At 38.6% G+C, this 26,874-nt stretch overlaps 2 protein-coding genes across 7 annotated transcripts; one reads left to right on the plus strand and one right to left on the minus strand.

The window, feature by feature from the left end:
- Nucleotides 1-409: 409 nt before the first annotated feature.
- ccdc77 (coiled-coil domain containing 77) lies at nt 410-4,851 on the minus strand. 3 transcript variants are annotated; one of them, XM_007561390.2, is made up of 12 exons: nt 4,760-4,851; nt 3,586-3,634; nt 3,211-3,397; nt 2,971-3,113; nt 2,663-2,759; nt 2,151-2,241; nt 1,968-2,044; nt 1,659-1,807; nt 1,305-1,575; nt 1,048-1,173; nt 792-944; nt 410-694 (listed from the first exon to the last, which is right to left on the minus strand). In XM_007561390.2, exons 2-12 carry the CDS (start codon nt 3,618-3,620, stop codon nt 548-550), a joined length of 1,476 nt encoding a protein of 491 aa, XP_007561452.1. In that variant the 5' UTR covers nt 3,621-3,634; nt 4,760-4,851; the 3' UTR covers nt 410-547. The 3 variants fall into 3 exon arrangements, with proteins under 3 accessions (XP_007561452.1, XP_016531547.1, XP_007561451.1); XM_016676061.1 differs by lacking the exon at nt 4,760-4,851 and adding an exon at nt 4,074-4,382 and having other exon boundaries at nt 3,586-3,641; XM_007561389.2 differs by lacking the exon at nt 4,760-4,851 and adding an exon at nt 4,074-4,381.
- On the plus strand, nt 4,543-25,394 carry ush1c (Usher syndrome 1C). Of its 4 annotated transcripts, XM_007561388.2 has the most exons (20): nt 4,549-4,696; nt 6,907-6,974; nt 8,081-8,224; nt 8,313-8,451; nt 11,342-11,450; nt 11,539-11,563; nt 11,650-11,707; nt 11,800-11,988; nt 12,740-12,799; nt 12,907-12,963; nt 14,240-14,382; nt 14,677-14,742; nt 14,839-14,969; nt 15,120-15,184; nt 21,774-21,815; nt 22,212-22,265; nt 22,363-22,462; nt 22,836-22,945; nt 23,078-23,133; nt 25,033-25,394. In XM_007561388.2, exons 1-20 carry the CDS (start codon nt 4,661-4,663, stop codon nt 25,043-25,045), a joined length of 1,665 nt encoding a protein of 554 aa, XP_007561450.1. In that variant the 5' UTR covers nt 4,549-4,660; the 3' UTR covers nt 25,046-25,394. The 4 variants fall into 4 exon arrangements, 3 of the variants coding, with proteins under 3 accessions (XP_016531546.1, XP_007561450.1, XP_016531545.1); XR_001663255.1 differs by lacking the exons at nt 21,774-21,815; nt 22,212-22,265; nt 22,363-22,462; ... (1 more) ...; nt 23,078-23,133; nt 25,033-25,394 and adding exons at nt 15,956-16,005; nt 16,224-16,388; nt 17,724-17,871 and having other exon boundaries at nt 4,543-4,696; XM_016676060.1 differs by lacking the exons at nt 21,774-21,815; nt 22,212-22,265; nt 22,363-22,462; ... (1 more) ...; nt 23,078-23,133; nt 25,033-25,394 and adding an exon at nt 15,956-16,147 and having other exon boundaries at nt 4,543-4,696.
- Nucleotides 25,395-26,874: the final 1,480 nt, after the last annotated feature.

Genomic DNA, 26,874 nt, shown 5'->3' on the forward strand with positions numbered 1-26,874 from the left:
GCTCGTACGTAGTTCCATGCGTCGTTCTATATCACCGGAAACACGTCGCCGAAAGGATCGCTTCTGTTGAAATGAAACTAAAGAAGCAGTTTCCATATTATTTATTTTTTTAGACGTGTACATGTCTCTAATAAGTACATTTTAAAGGTAGAAGTAAGGATCCCTACTGATTTTTGCGAAAAACGAAATATTTGTTTTAGCTCAACATAACTCTTAACTTAAATCTTTACATTAATTTAAAAATAAATAAATAAAAAATAGAATACTGCATGACAAAAATCATGCAGTATTTGAGGACATCAGCGTGTGGGGGAAGGAGGAAGAAAAGAGGGAGGATAAAAGGGAGGACAAAGGCCATATTAAGACAATTGGATTGATAATGATGTCTATAAACATAGCCAAACGGAAATTGATGTAAACGAATTTTATTGATTCAAAGCACAAATGATTAAAAAAAAATGTAGTCGGCATGTCAATAAAAAAATTTAAAAAACACAACAGAAAAATCTGTAAAAGTGGAAGTGGAAAACATTCGAGAAACCGTTCTTCAGCTAATTCTCAGTTCATTTTCAAGTCCATAAATTTTGGCTTTCAAAGCCATAAGCTCATTCTGAACCTTTTTCGTCCTTGAATTTGTTTGTCGTACTTCATGCAGAATGGCTAGGTCCTGGTTGGGCCCAATGTTTAATGTGACCTGAAGAAAACAAAATGATTTAGGTTTTATAAAGCTTGTAATGCAAATATTAAAACAACAACAACAAAAAACACAGTCGGGGCATTTTTTTTTCAACCTTGAGGAGCTGTTTCTCTACATCTTTGAGCTTCTGTCTGAGGAGTTTTAGATCTGCCTTAAAGCCCTCCACCTCCATGACCCTTCTCTTCTCCAAAGCCTCATAGCGCTGAGTCATGAGCTGGAGGCGCTTGGCCATCTTGTCTGAACGCTCCTGAATATAAACAGGATAATTCATAAGAAAGTCAATAAAAAAAAAAAACACACACACACAATAAAATACGGCAGACAGTCCAGAATTTCTCAGAGTAGCAAACCTTAAATATTTCCCTGCCTACGTCTCCTTCCTCTCTGATTTGGGACAGTTCTGTCTCCAGTGTGATACACTGCTCTCTGAACATCTCTGCCAACTTGTGAGCTTGTTTTAGATCATCTTGTAGAGCCTGATTAAAACAAACAAACAAACAAACAAAAAAACAGCACCAGGATAAACAGGCATATTGCTTATTAATGACGCTGTTCAGTAAATTTAAATTAGGGTGTGCAACAAAAACAATATAGTAGCTTTTATTACCTTTTTCTCCTCCTTATGTTGGTCAGACAGCTCAGGTTGGGGTTGAGGAAGAAAAAGAACTGATCTGCTGCTGCTGGGCTGCCAGGATCTTGTCAGTTCAGCGCCGTCGAACCGGGCCTTTGCCCTCATCAGTCGGTGGTGGCAGGAGTCCAGCTCCCTCAGCAGCCGATCTTTTTCTACAATCCAGCTTTTTTCATTAGCCCGAGCGTCAAATTTCTGCTTTAAGAAATCTCTTGTGCTTTCATGCAACAGGTTCTGAGTCTGCTGGAGCCTGATGCATAAAAAAAAGGAAAAAGATTAAAAGTTACAGTAAGCTTGGTACGAGCCATAAATTTAGATATTAAAAAGACACACTTTTCACTCAGTGCAGTGATGCGTTGATGGTCTCTTTGTCGTTGTGCCTGAGATTCCTCTGTTATGATCCTCCGATCCTCGAGGAGAGCTTCTACCTGCTCTCTGACCAGACGCGTCTGTTCCTCCATCTGAGCCTGCAGCGCCTCCACCTGAAAAACGCAAGCTAAAACTGTAAAAATGGCCATAACTTGAAACATCGTATTAATATGGGAAAAAAAAAACCAAAAGAGAAATAGACGTCATTTTTTTCCATTTTGTAGTGGCGCTTATCAGAGTCATAATTAACACGTTTTCGCAGTGGAGCAATACCTGCAACAACAATGTCTGGTTGTCGTTCTTGTACTTCTCTACACCGTCACCAGCTGATTTTGTTTTCCTGTTAGCCTCTGTTCAAACATTAAAATTAAAAGGGAATTCATTTCTTTGAAAAACAAAGAAAATCAACGCACTGACTCAGACTGTTTTACATAAATAAACTAAATGCTCTCAAACCTTTTGTTGCCGCAGCAGGTCTTAGTTTAGTTGGCCTTAGACTGAGATTGTCATCAAACATGGACTCAGGTTGCCTCTGAGTAATTGCGACCTGAAAAAGCAAGCGTGATGTTGTCATTAGGGTTGTCTGCATTTCAAAGTAATTTCTTTTCTGCGTTTAAAAATTAAGTGTAATTCTCTTAAATTTGAGTTTTATGTGTACACAAAATTACAAAATAGTTTTATTGAACCCAAATCAACTATGACATACTTAATATAAAGCCACCAAAAGAAAATAATTTAGCTAAGCTTCAAAATAATTCAAACCCCTTTAATATCACCCCATAGCCAAAGCCTTGAAGATTTTAGAATTATCTAAATTGTCTTATATAAAAAAGGAAACAATAATGACCATTTGTCAATTGAAAGAGAGGCTTCTATTAAGCAAACACTATAGTTAAAACCATTTATAAAATTTTATACAATAAATGTAAAAGATACTAGAGATCTATGAATTAGTGAGTCAGTTCCACCTTATGAGGAGGCTCTTGGTGAAAGTATGTAATCTCTCCAGCATCGGGACCAACAAGAGCAAGAAGGTGTTGGATCTTTTTTCTGTCCTCCAACTCTCTGCAGCAATAAATACAAGAATATTATATTCATCCCAAAGTCATACTGTATCTTAAAACTTAATAAATAAATAAATACTCATATCACATTAATCACACACATTAAGCGACATCACAGATCAAGAGTTGGTGGCTACCTAAAAATGTTCCTGGAAAATCACAGATGAAAATAATTTCTAATAATTGTGTTTTATCCAGCGCAGTGCACCCACCTGATCTTTAGTCTGTCATTTTCTGCATAAAGTCGGAGAGACTGCTCTCTCTCCTGGAAAAGGTAGACCTGCATGTCACTCAGAGCGTTCTGAAGCTGTGTAACTTCTCTTTCACGCTCCTGTATGTCATACTGCAGTTTGTGCTGGAAGGACAATGATACAGAATATTCCTTAAACGATTTAGGAACTCAGATACTCAGTAACAGCTGAAACCCCCTCCTCCTCAAAAAGAACACCCACCTGGTCCTCTGCGATGCTTTTAAACTTTTCCAGCATTTGCAACAGCTCTTCGTGTTCACCATCATACTGGGCGATCTTCTGTCTGTAGAACTGCAGCAGCTCCCTGGAAGGACGCAGGTAAGCAAGGCGCTCCTCTATGGGAGGAAGTGGGGAATCTAAATCTTTACTGGGGGAATGAATGCTGACTCTGTAGAAGAAAAAAAATATATCTATGGCTCATTTTGAAGATTATTCAACTTCATATTCAGCAATGTACCTGTGCTCATTTAACACAAATACTTGTGATTACAGGACTATTTTTTGCACTGTGAAAGTGCACTGACGTGAAAACATTTTAAGAGTCTAGATTTGTAGATTGGCACAGACATCTCTAACCTGTGAGGCGTCCCATGCTTTGCTGGAGATCCCATTCTTCCAAATATCTCTGAAAACGACAGAAGAAATGATGCAGCAACATGACAGTGTATCAGCATCATAAATAAATGCAACCTAGTGCAAAGGAAGTTGTTGTAGTCTGTCAATATTATTGAATTATAGGAATTATTAGACAGTTTTGTTCATGCATAATTAAAAATACTAGTAATGGGAGGGAGAAAAAGAAATCCAAGACACCTTTGTGACATTTTGAACTTCCTTTCAGCAACCGAACTAAAGCAAGATTCACATAAACCCACAGAAATAGTTCTTTATAGGAGGGAAACTGGAGAAACATGAGTGATCGTATTAACGAAACATAAATACAGTGGCATCGTCAGTCTCTTTTTTGGACTAAAAATAAGCCACCACATTAATGCACAATAGAATAGTTGTTTCATTGACTGTCAAAGTACTTTTAAAGCGGTATAAAATGAACTGTTACATACAAGTAAAGACGTCGGTTCCAGAATCTGAGCTTTGTTGTTGCTCAGAGCAACGGTGCATTTCTTTTTTAAATCCAGTGTTTCCGCTTCTTTGTGATTTAACTGTGCAGAGGAAGTTGGGTGCGCCACCTATCTGCTGGGCTGTGCAATTTTCTAATGTTATTTAGTGCAACCATTACCATCAGAATTGATTCCATTTTAATTTAATTAATGTGACATATGTGATTTAAAGGTGGTTTTTGGAATAAAATTAAGAACGTTTGGAAAAGTACAGCAGCAGCTATCCACGAACTAGTCAAGTTTGCGAATAAAAAGCGGTGACGGCATAAAATTTCAAAATAAAAGTGACATTTTGTCAGGTTAGTATAAATTAAAGCACATAGAAAAATCATTTAGGAAATATTATATTTTAAATATAATTTATAATTATATAGTAACCACATAAAAGTCACATAAAACAGTTCTTCGCGAAAAAAAATATGAACCGGAAACGCCTGTTAGGCTTAACTTGACCACACTGACTTTGGTCCTGTTAAACTTCAGCGACACCAGCGCTTCTCTGGTCGGACTGTTTTGTTTTTCTCTCAGCAATGGAGCGGAAAGTTGCTCGAGAATTTAGACACAAGGTAAGATAATAAACTTGTTTTCATATATTCCAATAATATCTTAGTAAAATGTTATTGTGTTACCTGGTTGTTTATTGCGGTGTGTCAGGTGTCTCCGCCGGAGAGGATGTTGCGCACACAGAGGCCTATTTCTGAAAGAGCTGAATCAGTCAGGAATTATCTTAAAATGTAGCTGGTTTGAATTAGCACTAATAAGAAACCAAAGTTGATTCAGGACAATTTGTTTTATCTGTTGTTTATCTTGATCTATATATTTAAAGACTACAAACCAACAACAATTTCTATCATGAGAGGTAGTTTGGGATGAATCTTAAAGTGGGTTATTTTGGAGTATTTAAAATTCCTTCATAATAAAAGATTATTTATGTCGACAGAAATTCCCGTCAAAATTTTATCGTACAAACAGTATGATGTACTTAAAGGTTAAACAATTTTAAAACTAGGGTGGACTTTAAATCTGAAGAGGGAATGTACTGTTTAAAATGCTTCAATTGAGCAAAGTAAACATTAAATTATTATAGACCTACAATTAATTCAGTTAAATTGTCATATTTTGATTATAATGAATAAAATTAAATTTCACCTCCTTTTCCACTTTTAGCCATTTTTTTTATGTGTTTTGCCAGCATTTAGGTTAAACACATTTTAATCTTTGATTTTTCTTGCTGTTGACATGTCATATTATTTAGATGGGCCTTTAAAACTATCAAAGAGCATAGGATAATTGAGAAAGGAAACCTGATATGGTTGGGGCATTTTTATCCTTGGAGCATGCAGGGATCACCACAAAGCCATCTGTGCTGCCAAGCGGGGCCCATATTGTCTCTACAAAGGGCAACATAGCATTAGATAATGTGCCACATATGAGCGTCCAAGCAGAAATAATGAGATAATTTATGGGTTTAATTAGAGGCTCTCCACAGTCAGTCTTTTGTTGTTTTTCCAGACACGGTCATATCTGCCCTGATTCCCTCAAAATAATTTTGGACTGTTCTTTTCTGTGCCTTGGAACCCACCTGAGCTGTTGATTTGATCAAAGTTTATGTAAAAATGTTAATCATTATAACACTTCTTATGTGAGAATACTGTATAATCTACTCCTAAGCATACGTTGCCCTTCAATATAAATGCCTGACACACAGGGAGCTCCAACGTTGTTATTTTATGATTCCAAAGTCTGTGGTTCAATTCCAGGCAGGGCTAACCGTTTCCTGCAGCACTAAGCAACAGACATTTACAATGGTGATAAAGTCAGGCGTGTTTTGAACACACCCATTTTATTTAGATGACCTGTCGTCATAAAAGATTACCATCAAAAATACTTGTGCATGTCAATAAATTGGAATATCACTCACATCAATCTATTTCAGTAAATAAATTCAAAACGTAAAGCTCATTTACAGGATTAGCTGAAACTATGTTTACACAGACTAGATAAAATTACTTAGTGCATTTCTTTTCTTCTCAATTTCTGACATTAAATAAAATTAAGCCTTCCCTATTTAATGTCATGTCGGATTGGAAAACATAATTTTTCTTTGGTTAATGTCAGAATTAGGAAGAAGCATTGTTTTTATACTTTGTCCAAGGTCAGAAGGAGACTTATGTTTTTTATTGGAATAGATGTCGTCATGAAAAAGTGTATCTTTTAATGTAGTGTATGTAAATATTTCATGACTGTGTTAGGTTCAGTTTTTTTCGCCAAATTGCTGAAAGAAGTTCCCTTTGATCTTGTTGGAGTTTAAGATAAGTTTGTGTGTGAATGTTGGGTGTCATGTCTGTGAGATGTAAGGTGACACTGCTGACCTTCCTCCTGCTGCCTCTCTAGCTATTATCTCTCAGTGCTTTGATAGAGAAGGGCAGCGGTCATAGATTCAGATCATCCCACAGTTTAGCTTCACCCTGGCTTCCTCTGCTTAAATGAAATCAGGTTCTGAAGTTAGTGTGTGATTTAGCAAAAAGCAGTTTAGGGATATCAGGGTGAAATGTGCATCAGTGATTGGCCGAAGCGTTTCCTGAAAACCATCCTGCTGCACCTGAGCCGTCATCAGGTTAGTAGATGGCTTTGGCTCCTCGTAGCATTGGTGGGACCGTGGGTGGGACAGTGTGCAGTGTGTGTGTGTGTGTGTGTGTGTGTGTGTGTGTGTGCGCGCGTGTGTCCGTGAGCTGACAGATGAAGGATGGTGCCAGATGTTTCTGTTCTGTTGCAGGTGGAACTGCTGATTGAAAATGAGGCAGAGAAGGATTACCTTTATGATGTCCTCCGCATGTATCACCAGTGAGTACCATCTGTCGTTTCTCAGGTGGTCAAAGTGTTAGTTGCTGTTTAAAACCAAATATCTCTGTATGAGTAAACTCCTGTAGAGTATTTATTAAATCTGGTCATTTGGGGGGAGAGCTACTTTGAATTAAAAAACAAACAGTCTTGAAGTAAAGCCCTTATTATTGATACGCTGAAAATCAGTTTTACTTTTAGTTTTGTCTTATTTATAGCATTTTTTTGTGATATGTTTTCTCATTTAATCTGAGTTGTCTTGCGTCTTTTCTAAAGCTTGTTGCTCCCTGAGATCAGAGTAACTGGGTGCACCTTATGAGGCCAGTAGGCTAAAAGTCTTCTAGGTTTCAATTAATCTTTGTACAGAAGCAGAGTCCTGTGGCCTCTTTGGATGAGCCTCTGATCCGTTTCCATTGTCCTCCGACAAGCTTGGCTAGTTATCCACAAAAGCTCTTTTTTTATGCTCATCCTTCAAATGGGGCTGAAATGACACATATGCATAATTAAACAAGCAGACCATGTGTAGTTTCTTTTCTCTTTTGTCTCCATCTGAATTGCAGCAGAGAGAAGACTGGATTATCTTCTCCATTGACATACAATACTATATTTATTCTTGATCCTTTGCTTAACTAATTATTGTTATCTGTATTATTTTTAATTTGCAATAAAAAAAATCTGGTTACTGCGTAGAAGCTTGTGAATTAATAAATTAGAATTCAAATTCTATGATCTACTTCTACTGACTGGTTGAAATGATTGTGTGCCTTAAAAAAGATCTAATTTTATAATCATGTAATGATTTTTGGGGCATTCGGGTAGGTTGAGCTGCTTCATTCCATTTTTTTTAGATTTCTTTTTTAGACTTTTAAAAGTTAAACATTTATTGTTATGCAGTCATGGCAAAAACTGCATCCCACAATATTTGCTTATTGCATGACTTTACTATCAAAAAACACACAACTTTGCTTCAGTTCATTGAAGTTAAATTTAAATCCTCACCATGTTTTGTATTCACTCAACATTTTATACGTTAGTTTTTTTTTTTTTCACTGTAAGGCAAAAGTAATCCACCACAGACTGGTGTGACCCATTCTCTCTCTCTCTTTCAGGTCTATGGATTTGCCGGTGCTGGTGGGAGACCTGAAACTGGTCATCAACGAACCAAAACGGCTTCCGCTGTTCGATGCGATCCGGCCTCTGATCCCACTCAAACACCAAGTCGAGTACGACCAGTTCACACCCAAGAGGTCACGGTGAGTGCAGCGTGGCATTTTAGCTGTTTCGCCGTGGAGACGGTCTCAGCTGTTATGCGTCTTAGCGATAAACCTGATTAAACTTCAGGAAGCTGAAAGAGGTGCGTTTGGATCGAACGCAGCGCGACGGACTGGGTCTCAGCGTTCGAGGAGGACTAGAGTTTGGCTGTGGACTCTACATTTCACAGATTGTCAAAGATGGACAAGCTTACAATGTTGGCCTTCAGGTATGTAGATATTAAATAAAGATATGGATTTTTTTTTTCTTTCTTTCAGTTTTCTATTTGACGCACACTTTAGGAGAAAAAATTGCACAAATTAAAATCAAGGAAAATACACATCTTACCCTATTCTAGTGTGTTGCAAAAGTTCTTAGATCTTTAACTTGTTATGCTATGCTAAGTTAAACCAAAACCTTAATGAATTTGATCAGAGTTATGTGACACAAAGTAGCACATAATTTTCAAGTAGATGGTTTATATGGTTTTCAAGTACCACTAAGTCTATTCTTACTTAAACCACCTTTTGCTACAACTATATGCAAGTTTTATGAAGTATGACTTTCCGAGGTTTTCACATCTAAGGTAATTTATGATCCCATTCTTCTTAGCAAATGAGCTACAGATTGGTTAGAAGAGATGGAGCACATCTGTGAACACCTGTTTTCACGTGTATTAACTAATATTTTCCATATTGATGCATCCTTACTTTAAACAATCCACCCCCAAAAAAAATCAGAAAACTGTACGCCTTAACCTTTTTATTTTTTTTAGATCTATGATGATTTATAGAAATCCTTTCCAGAAAAAAAAACACAATTTAGTTTAGTTTATTATTTGATCAGATAAATATAATAAGAAATGTCACAAGCAGTTTGCAATTAATTAAAAGAGAAAAGGTAGTAAGTTCTTTAAACTTGACGATTTTGGCTCTCATGATAGAAGGTTTGAAAAATATTAGTTTAAGCCATTCCTCAGTGGCCCTGCCAATACATTTATGATCATTTTCTTGGAGACAGAAAAACCTCTGCACCTGTCTCCATTCTTGGTCATGGTAGTTTTGCATTTGTTTCAAACCATTCCTAATAAAATGACTAATTTTGTATTTTGTTATGTAGTATGTGGAACCTGAGCTGACCACGCAACACACAGTTTGAGTGATTATTAAATCAGAACTGTGTTCAAAGGATCCACTAGGTGGAGTAGATCCCTTTTACTCCCAAGACGGCTCTGTTCCAGAAAGTATTCATGAAAATCCCTTCAGATTTGTGTTTTAAAACGGATCAGATGCCGTTTTTATTCACTGTTTGCTCGGTGTTGATATAATGGACGGAACGGTTCGTAATGGTGTCTTTGGAGCAGACTGGCTCTTTTCTGCCCTGCAAGATTACAAACACACAATCGGTCTCAAATTCTCCAGCTGTGTTGTTGAATGTTATGCTCATGAGTCGTGTGCTGCACTCAAAAGAACATTGAGTTGCTCAGATTCATTCATTCCATAGACAATTACAGGGGAAGAAATAAACACACATGCAGGCTTAGAATCAGACTCATTTTATTTGTGATTTTCCTTTTCGCAAGACATTAATGTATTCATTATTATGCCTCGTTAAAAGAAAGTGAAGCTCAAATAATAGGGCAGATGGTTAAGTTAGGACACAAAATGAAATTTCAGCTCCAGAATTTGAATGTTTCTTTTTAAGTCCAGCCTCTGTGTTACTTTCTAAACAAGTTAAAATTGACAAATAATTTGACACAGAAAGCAAACAGAATATTTCTTGGGCTTCATGCAGAACTAGCAACCTGCTATCTTTTTAAAACATCCATAGATCCTTAGATAAAAGTAGATAAATGGTGCAGCATTATTAGATACGAAAAGGCTGATATAAAATATAGTGAGAAAGATTTGTACTAAAAATAGACTAAAGTATTAAAGGAAACTTATGTTTCCATAATATGCAGAGTATCCCTTTAACTGCTCTTGTCTGACAAGATCAGATTATATTTCAATCTGACCATAGGTGTTTATGTAGCCTAGAATTATCTGAAAGATGTGGGTCTTACTTGGGCTGCACAGTGGCGCAGTTCAGTTGGTAGAGCTGTTGCCTTGCAGCAAGAAGGTTCTGGGTTCAATTCCCGGTCCCAGTCTTTCTGCATGGAGTTTGCATGTTCTGTACATGCGTGGGTTTTCTCCGGGTACTCCGGTTTCCTCCCACAGTCCAAAAACATGCCTGTCAGGTTAATTGGCCTCTCCAAATTGCCCCTAGGTTTTAGTGTGTGTATGCGTGGTTGTGTGTGTCTGTGTTGCCCTGCGACAGACTGGCAACCTGTCCAGGGTGAACTCCGCCTCTCGCCCGGAACCCCGACAAGGGTGTAAAGAAAATGGATGGATGTGGGTCTTACTGGGGCTGCACAGTGGCGCAGTTCAGTTGGTAGAGCTGTTGCCTTGCAGCAAGAAGGTTCTGGGTTCAATTCCCAGTCTTTCTGCATGGAGTTTGCATGTTCTGTACATGCGTGGGTTTTCTCCAGGTACTCCGGTTTCCTCCCACAGTCCAAAAACATGCCTGTCAGGTTAATTGGCCTCTCCAAATTGCCCCTAGGTTTTAGTGTGTGTATGCATGGTTGTGTGTGTCTGTGTTGCCCTGCAACAGACTGGCAACCTGTCCAGGGTGAACTCCGCCTCTCACCCGGAACCCTGACAAGGGTGCAAAGAAAATGGATGGATGTGGGTCTTACTGTAACATACAATTAAATACTAATCATATGTAAAAGCATCTTATTGTAAGAAATAAACTCAAATGTAAGACTTTTAGAGAGTCCTACATTTTTGTAGGACTTTTAATGTCTCTTAGCTAAAGAGACATTATTTGTTCTCTTGTTGTCAGTTCCTGTATATTTGGACAGTATTGTTAGAAGCTTATTGCAAAAAACTATTTAGTGAAGAAAAGTGTCACTTCCAAGACAAACTGTAAAACTAAAATGGGTTGTGCAAATCAGTAGATCATGGTCTGTTGAGCAAACAGGAATGTAAATGTTTTATTAGCAGAAACGTCGTCTCTCAGCTCGGCAGATTCATTGAAATGCATTTGTCAGTTTTAAGGTCTGCACTGATTTACAGGTGGGCGATGAGATCGTGCGAATCAATGGCTACTCCGTCTCCTCCTGCATCCACGAAGAGGTCATCAGCCTCATCAAGACCAAGAAGATTGTCTCACTCAAAGTTCGCCGTATGTCGACCTTTGTGTCGTCGGTACCAGAAAGAATATTTAATACTTTTGCTATGTCTGATTTGTTATTCATTTGTCTTTTATACAGATGTGGGGATGATCCCAGTAAAAAGGTCAGGTTTATTAATTCTTTTCTTTGTCCTGCATGTCTAAAAAAAAACAACCAACTGCTTATTTTGTGTTTTTTTGTTCGCTCCAGCTCATCTGATGAACCCTTGAAGTGGCAGTTTGTGGACCAGTTTGTGTCCGAGTCTGGGGTAACAGGCTCCATTTTTTTTTTTTTCATGGCTTTAACCGCCTCAAAAACTCTTGTTTTTTTATTCAGTTGTTTTGTTTTGTACTTCTTCAGGAGAAGAGAAGCAGTGTGGCCGGCTTGGCATCTATTGGTGGGAAGGAGATCAAGGAGAAGAAGGTTTTCCTCAGTCTTGTGGGAACTAAGGGTATGGGCATCAGCATCTCAAGCGGCCCAACCCAGAAACCTGGGATCTACATCAGTAACGTCAAGCCAGGCTCCCTCTCTGCTGAAGTTGGACTTGAGGTGATTTCTCCAACAGGACTCCATGATGTCTCCGATAAAGGAGCGTAAATTAAGCAATCATTAATTCTCTCTTAGTGTGTATATTATCGCTTAATTGGATTTTTAAATAATTGATTAAATTATTGATTCAAAATAACTTAATTCTGCAACAATAAGACTAATCGATAGGAATTGTCTTAATACTATTACAATTAACAGTAAAAAGTGTACTGTAAAAAGCTCTGCTTTTCTCAAAGTATAATTTTAATAGATTTAATCAACAAGTAGAGGAAGAATCTGTGAGTTATTAAATGATCCATTACTCTAAGAATATTTAATTTTCTTGGCTAACAAGGTTTTAATTTCTACGGCGCCCCCTAGGGGACACGAAAGACTTTTTTTCCCCTTTCTCTTTCTCTTTCTCTCGCAATAATGTACTGATTTTTATTTGTAAGAATGTTTTTGAATGTCATTCTTTTCCTTTCCTCTTTTCTTTTTTCTCTCACTATTTTGTGCTAATCTATCTCATGGAATCCCAGCACAATAAATAAAAATAGCATGTTTTTGTTATAATGAGACGCGTGTGAAAACAGGGTGAAGAGGTTTATTTTAAAGAAATCTGCACGCATTCGCTTTGTGTTATTGAATACAAATAAATTATTTAGACGAATCTTCTGCATGTAAGGACGTCCTAATAGTTTATGGTTTTTATTTTCATTTTTCCAAAGTGTCACCCCTCTCACGCAGTCAATGCTTGCTGTATCTACTGTAGGCTGGAGACCAGATCGTGGAGGTGAATGGAGTGGATTTCACCACTCTGGACCACAGAGAGGTGATTTTGTTCATGACAACATCTGTCGTTATTTTCATTATTTTATGTAGCGGCTAAGAAATTTGAATTCTGACTTTTGTGTTTCTTTTAAATCTCATTTTTTTAAGGCTGTGAAAGTCCTGAAGAGCAGCAGGAGTCTCACTATCACGGTTCTGACAGGAGCTGTGAGTACACACTGTGTTGTCCAGTAACTGCTTATACCTTTTGGAGTACAATGTTTTTGTACATTGTCTCATATTAAAACGCATACATTAAATTATAATGTAATGTGCAACATTAACTAGATTTAAATTATAACATGCATTTTTGTTTAAAAGGATTCACAAAGACACCCTATTTATCTTTAATTTGATATAAATCAAATAAAAATGAGTAAATCTCAATGTTCTTGATCAAATTTAAAATTCTGCGACAGCAATGAAACAAACCGCTGCTAAGCAACTAGTACTGTTGCATATATCTTAATTTGTGGAGTGAAAATCCTGCACCTGGGATGAAACTCCAACTGTTTGCAGGCCCCTGCGGTTCACTTGACGGACAATCTGTCATGACTGCAAGACCACAAACATAATTTTCTTTCTTCTGCTATGCATCACTCTGAACGATGTGTGTCAATGTTTTTAATACATCACCTTTCCATAAAATGCAGCTTAGAAAGATGTCTGGAGGAGCAACATTTATCCTCCGTAAAGTCACTTGACAGATTGTTTGCTCGTGGAGCCAGTGATGGGGACTGTGTAAGTGAGACCAGCAGTCATGTCTTATTATTGTCTTCCTTGGTGCCTGTCTGATGCGTTTATCTGTGAGTTTGTCTTTATTTGGACGTTGCATCCTCCATCAGCGGGTATTGAGAGGATGGGTTGTGTTCCAAAATCAGACGGCTTCTGCTCGTGTGCCACGCTTTGTGTCTTTTCTGAAACAGTGCTTATTGTGTATCTGCAGAGGGAACACTGCAGCAATAATTATACACAGTAGGCAAGAACATTCATTGGAAAAAGCGTTTTTTCTATATTAATCCTCTCCACGATAATATAATGGCAAAGTTCCAGTCGTGACTGGATTGTCAGCTTGTTTAAATCCAGCCTTTGTTGTGCCAACACACAACACATGCTGTTCTGTTAAGAAAAAAATAAAGTGAAAATGATCATATCCTTGTTCCTTTCATAGGATATAACTTTTTACAGACATGGTGTGACCATTTCTATAAAAGAAGGACGTTTGGCGGTTTTCTGTTTTTCACGTTATACAGATGTGTGTTGGCACAAAGCTGAGAAGGAACGACATCCCTAATGGCCTGAGAGAAGCATTTCTTCACCAAGACGTTCTCTGGCCTGTCCCTGTATTAAACTTGTGTACCGGACTGAAGCCTGGTTTGAGTACAATAGCTGCATATAAAAGCACTCTCTGATTTTTGTCTACGGCCGGTTTTCACTCTCTTAGGGAAGTGAGCTGTTTATGACAGACGAGGAGCGCCTTGCAGCCGAAGCCCGCCGGGAGGTGGAGAGGCAGGAACTGATGCATCAGAAGAAGGTTGCAATGGAAACCAACAAAATCATTAAAGAGCAGCAGGAGAAGGAGAGACAGTGAGTGAGCTGCACAACCTTTAATTAGCTTCACCCAGACGCTGATAAATGTTCTGTTTTTTCAAGCAAAGGAAGCTGTCACGCGGGCATTTGCTGCATGACTATTTAAAGTCTTGCAGTAGCTACATTTTCAGAGTTCACAAAAAAGAATTACTCTCCTTGTTTCCCCTGTGTTTTATGTTTAAAAATGATCGATTGCATCTGTAAACTTAACATCATATTCCCTGTATTTATAGTTCTGATGATGAACATAGATTCATGTTGGGGTTTTGATGTTTCTGATGCTATTTGTAGGAGAAAGATGGAGATCTCACAGAAAGTAGCAGAGGAAGAGGAGCGCTATAAGAGCGAGATGGAAAAGTACAAAATTGTCCATATTCAGTGAATTAAAAATATCTTTGTTGAGCTTTTTAGTTTTTTTTTTCTTTTTTTAAGTTAATAAAATATCTACTATAGGATTGAAGCTGCAGAAAAGAAACACGACAGAGATTGGGAGGAGGACTGGGGATCCAAAGACAGACCAAAGAGTCCCCGCGCTTCAAAGAGCCCCTCACCGGAGATGAAACCTCCAAAGGCCAAGAGTTCACGTATGATCAAAAGTTTAAATTGCATGAATCCTCTGCTTGCCTCCAAACTTTCCTCCTCTTGTTTCTGTTTCACTCCAAATGTTCTTTTCCTGCATGTTTCCGTTTGTGTCTGCTGGTTGCTGTGCTGTTTTCTACGGCCTCTTCTCCTAGTTGATGGAGCCAGCTCCTTCATAGAGGAAGAGGAGGAGGAGGAAGATGATGAGGAAGACAGCCAAGTGAGTTTGGAGTTTCAGGTGTCATTTATGCTGGCTGTGCTAATTGACGCACAAAAGTCTCAGATTTCCTTTGACAACAATAATGTAACCATGAGATCAGACTTGACAATTTCTTCACATCAAAGATTTTACAAAGCTTCAACCTGCCAACAATTTCCTACTAAATTCAGCGGAGTCTGATTTGTCTTTAAGAATTACAATTCACAAAATATATATTTTTAAGTTTCTGGTTGAATAGAATATAGAATTTTTCTATAAATAAGATTAGGATTTTTCTAAAACAGCCCAAAGTTACAAAGCCAACTCTTTCCGCATGACTGAAACGCTACAAATACAGTGAGTTATTAGTCAGAGGTTTTAATAAGTCAACCTAAAGATAAATAAATACCGCGTCTGCTTTGCTTGTTTTTAAGACATATTAAACAGTAGCTCAGTTTTATTGTTTCACAACATAAATGAAGATGTAATGAGCACCACATTATGGTATTTACAACTCGGATTTCTCTGCGCATTTCTACAGACAAGTCATTCCAACTCCTAGTTTGAATGCAGCTCTTATCATGATTTAAAATACAGTTTTTGTCTTTAATTGCAAATGTTGTGCTACTTCCCATCCAGACTGCCTCTCTGAGTGCTGTGTTGTGTGAGGTTTTACATTTCAAGAAAAAATAAAAATTTAAAAATATGCTCAACTGTATGGATTTTACTTGAATGTAAACTTAAGTTTGCGATTTCATTTTTCATAAAGAGTGTGTTCATCTCCATCCTTAGCATTTGGCTGGTTTTATCGATATGAGGGGAAGCTGCCTTCGCTGCGAAAGGTACAGTCAGCTGGTTGTGTTGTGTGAAGTGGCTCTGAATGGTTTACCTTCAAATCTGACGTTTAACTCAAATGGTTGGAAATGAGCGAGGATTGTTTTCTCAGATTTTCTTGTGTTGCCGTTGCCCCAGTTTGTGTTTGTATTATTTAGTTGGTAGTTGCTGTGTTTTTGTTTTTATTTTCTGCATCATTTTGCGTTGCCCATCTGGCGATGCCCAGAAAGGAGAAAAGAAGAAGAAGAAAAAGAAAATGTCCAACACAGACACACTGCAGGAGCAGAGAAAGAACAAGAAGGAGATGGAGTTTGAGCTGAAACTTGCCAGAGAGAAGGAAGAAATGCAAGAACGGGAGAAACAACTAAAGATCAATCGGCTGGTTCAGGAGGTACGAAAAGATGAAGTCTCAGCTCTGAACAATAAATGTAACCAAAGCATCCTCTTTTTCAACACACTTTGCTTCCAAGCAGTTGGCCTGTAATCTTTTAAAGTAATCTTGACCGCAGCTTTGCAGTTTTCTGCCTTGTCTAACCACACATGGACAGATTGACAGTAAAATTAATTCTCCCCAGCAAACAAACACCAGTTAAAAATCATTATTACCTCTGACAGACAGAAACTGATTGTCAAAGCTTGAATTGAGAAGTAACAATGTGCTTTTCATGCTGGCGGTGGGTCAGGTTTTCACCCCTCTGGCTGAGGAGGTCGTGGGAGTTTTGTTGTCCAGTTGATACATGTTTCTTGTTTGAGCCAAGACCTGGAGCTGTTTTCAGCCAAGAACAAAGCAGCTGGAACAAGAGGCTGCTCCTCTAGATCTGAAGCAAATACTCTCAAATGAAAAAGGGCTAAAGGCTCCCTTCAGATCAGGAATCAGTGTCTGCTTTTGGCAGATCAATTCAAATGTCTTGGAGTCTTGGTCGTAAGTGATGGTGGGATGGAGCAGGAGATTGATTGGAGCTTATCTGTGGGTACTTCTCTGATTTGTCAAGTGGAAAGAAATAGCTTTAAAGTTTGTAGAGCCTAAAAGCAAACCTCTAATTTACTGGCCCTGCTCTGTTCAACTACTTTTAGTTGCTAAATTCCTTAATGTGTCTTTGTCCAATGACATTCAGTCAGTCTAATTCTACTTAACTAAAGTGAAAACATATGAATCATAATGCAGAGTATGATATTAGGTGAAGATCTAAATTATCCATTGAATGTTTGAGGTAGAGTTTCAGAAAATCACCTGTTATAGATGTCAAGTTCACATGCCACTCAGCGGTATACCTTTCATTGGGACGTCCAGAATCCCTCAGAGTACCTCCAGGAATACCTCTAGGAACATATCCTAGAGGAAATCAATAATATGTATTCTTTCAGGCCTGATGGCAACCTTGGATCCCACATATCATCCCCTGAATGATCTGGAGTTTGTTGTCTGGAGCAGCAGGGATGAAAGAGTGTCACTGCTGGATGTCTAAGCTCTTTAAAACCACTTTAAAAGATAGAAGCAATCTGCCATTTCTAAGCAAATGTAAAGAAATGCTAGAAATATTTCCCTTTGTTACCCACAGTAATGTCAAGGAGCTTCAAAGTGAATCCAAATGTGCTGTTTATTGAAATCTCTGTTGCAGTTTGCGGTTTTTCCGGTGAAGCCTTGTGTCATGTCATTGGTGACAGTATGTGTGAAGGTTTTTTTTTCTCTTGTTTGTGATTCTGGCTGGCTGTAACTCCATCCCAGGTCTCAGAGACTGAAAGGGAAGACCTGGAGGAGTCTGAGAAAGTGCAGCACTGGGTGGAGCGACTGTGTCAGACTCGGTTGGAGCAGATCTCTTGTGTGGAGAATGAATCCCCAGAGGTACAGAGTCTTCAGTTCAAGCCTTCCTACACTCAGAGCTTTTCAACAGTTGTAGTTTGTTTCTAACATGGATGATTTCATGGAAGATTTTACATGGGTGGTGAAGTATTTCTTATTTGTTTGTGGCTTAAAGCTCTCCCCGCCTCGTTCTCCTGGCTCAGACCCAAGGGTGAAGCATTTTCCTGGTGGTTTCAACCTAGCAACCACTGATCTGGACAACATAAACCTGGACGAGGTGGACCAGAGTCTGAGGGGACCTCTTAAAAAACTAGTCCCGACTCAGCCCACTACAAACCAGCCTCCACCTCCTTTGCCTCGCCCTCCACCCTCACCCAAACTGAACCCAACAATCCCTAAGTACTCCCCGCCCTTACCTCGAGTATCCCCACACCGCCGGCCTCCTTCTTCCCCCAGTCCTAGGAAGCCTCCGTCCTCTGCATCCACTCTGACACACAGGGGGCGCAAGCCTCACGCACATCCCCAACATACACAACCGCGCCGCCCGCCTCCCTCCAACTACCCTCCGCCATCTCACACGTCAAGACCCCCATCTTCCCCTCAACCCACGCCACATCCCCATCCTCCGCCTCCCCCTCCTCCTCCTCCACCGCCACCTCCTCCACCACCTCCTCCCCCACAGCACTCTGAAGAACGTGAATACCGCCAGCACCACCACCACCGCTTCCAACATCCTCCCAGCCCTCCCGAACACAGGAGCGAGTGGGAAACAGGCGGCTACCTCCCCAGAGGGGGGATTTATGCATCCAACACCAGTGAAATGTCTCCCCCCTCAAGTCCAAAGGTTTGACTTCTTCATGCTTCATGACAGAAGTATGATGAGTGCGGATTGCCTTTTCCTTGTGATTTGTCTTTCAAACCATGAGTGTTTTTGTGTTAGGAGCATTTGTGCTCTTATGAACCTCTCTACAGCATTTATTGGTAGAATGAACTGTAGAGATGGTTGCTGATGGTTAGTTGTGTCTCTGTGGTTTTTATAGAACATGGTGAGTAGGATGCTGCATGGTGTGTAGCGTGTGAAACAAAATCCTGTGTGTGCTACTGTTTTGAGCACCCCCGAGTGGATGTTTTTCTGAATGCTTTACCATCCGATACATTGGCTGTTAAATTTGTAGACATGCATGTGAAATTGTCAGGCGAAACCCGTAGAGCTGGGGTCTCAAACTGCATTCCTCAAGGGCCTGTGTTCTGCAACTTTTAGGTGTTGATCTGCTTCAGCACACCCGGCTCCAATATAAGTTCACTAGCAGAGTTTTGTAGAGCTTAGCTGCATGGTAGTGAGGCAGTTTATCCGTTTAATTCAAGTGTGTAGAACAATGGACGCGTCTAAAGGTTGCAGGACTCTGGCCCTCGAGGATTGCAGGTTGAGACCAATGTACCAAAATGGGCTTCAAAAAAGTTACTATTTTAAGGGTATCCAAACCAATGTATTGAGGCAATTTTTTAAATATTTTTCTTGCATTTTTTTTTCTCCTTACCAATGTATTTTCTATTGAATTGTAGAAAATACAATTCAAAGTGTTTACTTCACTTTCAAGGTGGAATAAGTTTTGAAATGGTGTCATTCATGGAAGATAAGAAAAAGCTGAAATTTTAGCAAGAGTGTGTGTTCTTTTTAGATCTGCTGTGCACTTGGAGTTTGTGATGCCTTAAAATATGAGAATTGCTTTGGGTGGGTGTCTGACATTTCTAGCTCTAGCACGAGCCAGACAACTGAGGGATTCATTATGTTCTAGGTGATGAGAAACACCTCCCATGTCAGTCATATTTCCAGTTCAAGCAGTCAGCTGGTAAGCCTCCCTCCTTGTGGAAACTCGCATCAACCTCGCGCTGTGTTTGGAGTCGGCTGAGCTTTGTAAAAGTTTTGCTTGGAAATGTGGTCCAACAGCAGCTGGCTCCCAGTCCCCCTAACCAGAGGCGTCAGATGGCTCCCGTCATGTCAAAGCCCGTCATGCTTCCGCAGTCGCAGGCCAACCGGCCAGATCCTCTCCGACCTGCTGTCCGCTCTGATGGCCTGGTACGAAGCTTATTAGGGTCATCTGGCATAGTGTGCCATCAGCTGCAGCAGCTATCAATGTCTGCCTCCTTTTAAGAACCCTGGGAAGTTTTCCAGACTTCCAAACAATCTGTTATTTTTATTTCAAACAGGCAAAATATTCTAGTATTATTTTCTTCAAAACCTTAATTAAAACAGGCAAATCAAGTTGTGTTTGCGGCAATGTTGGATAAGCTGGTAAAGAGCAATCATCTGTCCTGATTACAAATGAAACCTGAAACAGCCACTTTGCCACCTGAGCCATTAGCACCACCACAGGCCTCTACCTCCGCGGCGAGAGATAAAACGACTCATGTACAAATCTCTGCTAATTGTAGCTGCTGCTGCAGGTAGAGAAAGGAAATGTACTCTCCTGCTGACATTCTCTCTCCGGGCATCGTCAGTGTTGTGAAAGTCATTCCTTAGTCGCATGTCGGCGCTTACTATTTTGGTTTTCTGAGTTTACATTTTGACTGGATCTGGTCAAAAAATGTAGAACATGAAGCTGTTAATCCTTCATCTCTTTTATAGTTAAATATCTTACTGGTAAAAAAAAAATACATGGAAAAATATCAGCCATCTTGGTCAAATATTTGTAAATTATTTTATTATAAATGTAATGCATTTAAGCATTCCTTCAGGGCTGCAGCTGATTAGACAGACATGTTGGAGAAAACATATTTTACTACATTTATGTTACTCTGGGCTGTTTTTACTGGAACAGCAAAGTTCAGATGTCACACTTCAATAGAGGTTCAAAGCTCCTAAAGTGCCCGGAAACTGTTGAAGCATCAAACTGAAGAATGTATTTTTCTTTTATTCCTGCAATTTGACTGAAAACGTTGAACCGGTGTTGTGCTTCAGCCTCCAGAAATGCTTAAACGGATGGTGCCTTTCAACTCGTCTTTCAAATCAAACAACAAACAAGTAGTCCTTTCTTCTTGTACCTTCCCTGTTATGCTTGAGTGTTGCCTTCCTTTTCTAGTTTTACCTTTTTGTCTCCCTGACTGGACCCTCAGTTTAGTCTTTTCCATGTTCCCCCCCCCTATCTTCTCTCTGCAGCAGTTGCACCCCTGCCTTTTTGATGAAGTGGTTCATGCATGACTGTATTTTTATTGATTGGGAGCAAACTGTAGAGGCCATGAACATGTTGTTTAGTGTGGGAATGCATGTCATGTGGCAGTTGTGTCACTAGGGAGGTTAATTATGTCTCTATTGCTAAAGAGGGTTTTTACCTCCTGAATTCACCACTAAAAATGCCGATTGAAAACATTGAGTTTCTGTTAAACTGTCGCCACAAGTCAGATCTTTATGCATTACGACGGGACAGGAATGTTTCTTTTCCAATGGGTTTCATTAAATTTATATGATATTGCACATGCGGGAGGAGGCATGTTTACTGAAGTCAACTATTATACTACAGTAGATAAAAACAAGGCATATATGGGGTTATTTTTACATCACAGAGCATTTGTGCAGCAGCTGGAAATGAATTGCTAGATTAATGTTTGTTTTTTTTCTGTACTGAAAACTCTGGGATGAATAAATGTGATTTACTCACCCGGAGAGCTTGGTTCTGTTTTCTTCTTCCTCCTGTAAAATGAAATTGCTGCAGACCTGAAGTGGATCTGTGTTATTTCCTTCTGTGGTTGAACGGAGAATCACTCTTGTTAAAATGTGTCAGATTGTTTTTTGAATTGTGAGAAACTTTGTGGTTTTTCAGTGTTGAGGCTTATGTTCAAACTTTTACACTGAACTGGTTGTCAAAGGAAATCTGACCTCTTGTCACACAACTCACGTTCACTTCATGTTGTCTTCATTTGCTCTTTGTGTATTTATTGATCACTTTAAATTAATTACATAATGATGTTTTCTTTCAGGGATTTCAGAAATACGTGGACGACTTTGATCCGTACTCCATGGTATTGTATTCTTGGGCTACAGAAAAGGAGATTCAGTTCTTTTATTTGACAGAAATCATGCATAGAAACATTTATCTTATTTCCCATCGACTGATATGTTTAAAAAACTGGTTTAACAGATTAAAGGACTGTCTTTGTTCCACTTGTATTCCCAGGGGAGGTAGACACAAACTATACATAAAATACAAAGACTAACCTTGAAAATTTCTTAACTCATCATGACTGATGTCAGTCAATATCTCTCTTAGCAGAATCTATACTCATGATTTCCTCTTGCTGGTTAAGTTCATTTAGAACATAGGTTGCCATTTATCATGCTGCCAAGTCTGTCATTTCATCACATTTGTCTACAATCCTGGTGATTTTTTTTCTTCTTCCTGTTTTCTTGATCAATAGTTCTCCTCAGACCAGATAGATGGGCGAGATGTGAGATTGCTAAAAATAAAAAAGGTATTTTTTTTTTCATAGTTCAAACACAAGGCCTGATTCTTTTTCACATTCTGAAGCATGACTGATGATTTCTCCTTTTTTTCCCCCCTTTTTTAAGGCCGGACAACTTGACATTGCTCTGGAAGGGGGAGCTGAATCTCCTCTTGGAAAGTTGGTGGTGTCTTCAGTGTATGAAGGCGGTGCAGCCGATAAGCACGGTCAGCTAAATTCTTCAATTCATGATTTAACTTTACTGCAACCGTGTAGGGAGTTTGAAATATGACTGTTTGGAGCAGATTTGTTGCACTAAGTGATTTAAAATCATATTTTTTAAAACTCATAGAGAATCAAAACAGTAATTCATTCTGTCTGTTTTTTTTTAATGAATTCAAAACTCTTAGCTTTTCATTCACTTTCAGCCTATTTTTATGTTTTAACACATAATTTGAAAATTTTAGACCTTGTATGTTTTTATTCAACAATTAGTTCCTGCACTGCCTAAACTGTGCGTGTCTGTGGTAATTGTAGGAAGGCCTTAGTGCTGATTATTTTTGCATCTTAAATGTCTGTGTTGTTTCTTTGTGTTTGCAGGAGGGATCGTTCCCGGTGACGAACTCATGGCTGTCAATGGGAAGATCCTGATTGACGCTACTTTAGAAGAGGGACAAAACTCTCTGGCTCGGGCCTGGAACAGTGGAGGGGTATGAGAGCACTTAGAGACTAGAAAACATGCTCTGGATTTTAACAATATGCACAGTTTAATTGATCATATGTTTTACATTCAGCTTCGTATTGACTTAATCTCAGAGATTTAAAATCATTTCACCCCTCAGGACTGGATCGATGTGGTGATTGCTGTGTCCCCTCCAAAGGACTATGAAGATGAAGTGTAAGATTTATTTTTGTCATGCTCCAATACGCTTTGTTGCATTCTATGTGCTAAGCTATGAATCTGTTGAAATATGACGAAGCGGCTCAGTAGCTTACAGACGGCGGCTCGTGTTTCTGTGTGTGTGCATGTGTATGCAGCCCTAAGTCAGCATCAGTCAGTCCCACTGTGAACAGAAAGGTGTTTGAAGGCAGTGCAACACTTTACAGACATGGCTATCAGCTTCAGCACTAGCCCCACCTCTCTTCCTTCCTCACCCTTGTTCTGGTAATCAACTTAACCTTCAGCCCTCATCTTCTCTGCTGCACGTCAGAGGGGAGGTTTGGTGTGGCTTTTGTTTTTGTTTTTCCTCTTGGGGACATGTGACAGTCTCTCTGACAACTTGAATACTTAAGACGGCAAGAGGATTTTAATGTTTGTTTCCTCTCATCCTGTCGGGTTTAAATCTTCTTGTTGCTTGGTTTGCTCAATAGAAAACGGTCATGACTTTGAATGTACACTGTCTAAAGTAGGATTTAAATAAAACACTCTTGCTACTTTAAAGACGTTTATAGTAATACGTGACAGATCACTTTGTGTATGTGCTGGATCCAGGGAGCCGTAAACATGTTGTTGGATGTTCTCAGGTCACGGACACCACAGACTCCTGTCAGCCTTCAGCAGTTGTTCTGATTGATGTTGTTTCTTGGACTGTTACATGTCTTAAAATCTTTGAGTCTGAGATGTTTTTATTGAATTTACTGTCACAAGATTACATCCACTCATCTTATTAGTTTTGGGCTTTTGGTGATTCATTTGAACTTAATGTAGCTTTTCATAAACTACTATTAATATTTGAGTAACTGTCCCAGAGGAGGTTGCAGATAAAACATCAATTGTGGTCATCAACAAGCTGCTGGAGTAATTATGACTGATATTTTGACAACTACAATCCATTCAAAATTGTTCATCTGTTTTGTAATATTAGCCTTTTTTAAAATCCTTTTCCAAATTGGGTTTGATGGGCCAAATCAGGTTTTCCTGTAGATCTAATAATTTAGGACTCAGGCAGAGTAACAAGCCATAGCTGAATGGCTCACCTTGACTCCATATTTGTTTTCATCTTCGTTTCCTCTGAACATAAACCTTTCAATTCAGAAAACATTTAGTCGTTCCATAAAGAGCATTCGCAGTTTTCAGCTATGCTTCATGGTGTTGATTTTAGATTCTTTACTGGTCAGCAGCACCCTCTCCGGTTTCATCTGGAGCTCTAAGCTGCATAATGACTCATATGTGCAAAAAGAATGGCTTAAATAAATCACTAAAAGCTCAAAAGGAACATGTAATCCATGATGTCTACATGTAAACTTTTGACAAGACCTGCATGTAATGTGAGAGATGCACCAATTGCAGTTTCTAGGCAGATTCTTGTCTTGATCTGAGAATTTTGCCAAAAAAGCACCATACAAACTTCAAAAGCTTTTTTGCAACTTAAAAATATATAATACATGAAATGCATATTATTCAGACTTGGGTTAAAAGTCCTCAATTTTATTAGTATTATTTTTTCTCAGCTGATGTCTATTATGTCCTCCGGGTCATCTCTTCATCTTTTTTTTTTTTTAATATTGTGAAATAAATTATTTTGAGGACTGTTGAACTGAAAACCATCAGGTCTGCTATAGAACAATTTGTGCACCTCTAGATACTTTTTTGCATCACAGTAGTTTGGGAAAAAGTGACTGTCTTCTGTAACTCATTTGCATTAGTCCATCTCTGTTTGTTGTGGTTGCTGTGCAGTGTCTAATTGGAGAATGACAGATGCGTGTTTGTCCTGTTCATATTGTACTACACTTCAGATAAAAGAAAAAGCTTCTATTGTTTACATTCTTTTGTTAACTTTGCTCCTTTCTCCTGCAGGACATTCTTCTAATACCACCAGCCATTAAAGCCAGATTCATTAGGAGGAATCTCTTCAATGAGAGGACTGAGAGGCTCTGTGCCTTTTCTTCTTTATCTCACCTTGGGACTGAGCCAAGCTGTCGTTCAGACTGACGCTGCACCGTCTATAGCCATTTTCACTGTCTTGTTTTGTCAATGGATGATCCGATCATTAATCAATTTTCTCCCTTATACCTCTTCCCTTCTGCAAACACTGGGAATAATTTACTTCTATTATGCTAACGTCAGTCACTATGCAAATGAAGGAGGAATTTGAGTGAATAATCAATAATGTATTCAGAATTTTCTTGAGCCCAATAAAGAACTGGTCAGACTGAAAATGAGGTTCCGCTTGAATATTGATTTTATATTTTCTATTTAAAAAATGGTTTACAGATTTATTATATACATACTTAGTGCTGTAAACATAGTATTTTTAAGTAAAAGTTATGTTTGCATCTATCCTTTACAGAAATATGCATATCCAGAATATAATTTACATTTTTGTTTAGATGTCCAAGAGCTTGGGGTTCTAAATTAGTATTTTATATACAAGCGATGGAAAAAAAAAATTGCACTGTCTTTAAGTCGTGTTTTTTATTTTTTTTTGGCACTAGTATATAAAAAAATCATCTGTAGTTTTCATTTGCTACATCAAACCTCAAGTGTGTAAAAAACCATGGCAGATTCTGTGGTATAATTAAATCTGAAAAGTTGTGTAAACAGTACATTTACAGAGCCCAACAGATTCAATGACTTGACTGTGTCTTTTTCTGTATGAAATGAACCGGACCCTCCAGACCTTGACCTAAATCAGATGCCGAAGTGTGAGCTTAGGGTCTTAAATCTTCAGAAATGTCTTCCTTAGTTCTGCTCAGTTGTTTCAGATGAAGGGTGAGTAAAAGCATCAGACTTGATTTTTACCTCCCACACCTGTGTAATCTTCTTCTCAGCAGGCATCATCCCGAGCAGAATGCCCATTAGCTCATATTTATCGATGTGAGGTAATGAGCTCAACAGACAGCAACAGCAATAAGTGAGGCAGAAACTAATCATTTACCAAATATAAAATAAAATAATATTTCACCAGAATGCACACAAAAACCGCATGAGTGAAATTAGTGAGGTGAATTGCTGGGAGCAGACCTTTTTTTACAGAGACGGGATATTTTTATTTCTACATATCGTAAATCCTATGCATGTGTTGGACTGTATAAAACTGTCGCAAATTAAGAGAAAATGAAGTTTTCAAATAATGATTTAATCCATTAAGGAAAATAAGTTATTCAAACCAACCTGGCATTGTATGAAAAAGTGATCTTCACCTGGACCAAGTAACAGGATATATACTGGTAAATACTTTTTTTACGCAGTATATGTTTTCCAAACATTTCTTCTACTTAGTATTTTGTTTCCTTCATTCATTCAAGTTCAAGCTGCAACCAAGGTTTCTTTAAACATTGATGTTAATACCCTATTTTACCATGTTAAATGTATTATTTATCTATCAACTGTTTATTGATTTCTTTATTCTATCTTGTGATTTTAATTTTTTTTCTGCGGTTGTATCGATTTATTTCATGAAACCATTTTTGCATTTATGTGTCTACAGGGGGCAATATTGGACCTTTTTGAATAACAACAGGCCATGATTTTAGATTACCATGTATTATTTTTGGGTAAGCTTGATGTTAGTAAACATATCATGCAGAATTAATGACATTCTTGTTATTTATGATTTTGTAAAATTGGGGAAAACAGGAAAAAAGAAGTTGAGTGGGCGCAGTGTGGGTTTGTTTTATCGGACAGCCTCCCTCCGGT

This window comes from Poecilia formosa, unplaced genomic scaffold (genome assembly GCF_000485575.1).
Source record: "Poecilia formosa unplaced genomic scaffold, Poecilia_formosa-5.1.2 Scaffold126, whole genome shotgun sequence".
NCBI lineage: Eukaryota > Metazoa > Chordata > Actinopteri > Cyprinodontiformes > Poeciliidae > Poecilia > Poecilia formosa.

What these genes read in the sequence shown, in the direction of transcription:
- ccdc77 (XM_007561390.2), bottom strand. Translation starts at nt 3,620, where the DNA reads ATGGGATCTCCAGCAAAGCATGGGACGCCTCACAG. An exon ending in AATGACAGACTAAAGATCAG is followed by an intron (nt 2,760 to 2,970) that starts GTGGGTGCACTG and finishes TTATTGCTGCAG; the next exon opens with AGAGTTGGAGGACAGAAAAA. An exon ending in AACATAAGGAGGAGAAAAAG is followed by an intron (nt 1,174 to 1,304) that starts GTAATAAAAGCT and finishes TGTTTTAATCAG; the next exon opens with GCTCTACAAGATGATCTAAA.
- ush1c (XM_007561388.2), top strand. Translation starts at nt 4,661, where the DNA reads ATGGAGCGGAAAGTTGCTCGAGAATTTAGACACAAG. An exon ending in AGTTTGTGTCCGAGTCTGGG is followed by an intron (nt 11,708 to 11,799) that starts GTAACAGGCTCC and finishes GTACTTCTTCAG; the next exon opens with GAGAAGAGAAGCAGTGTGGC. An exon ending in TCACGGTTCTGACAGGAGCT is followed by an intron (nt 12,964 to 14,239) that starts GTGAGTACACAC and finishes TCACTCTCTTAG; the next exon opens with GGAAGTGAGCTGTTTATGAC.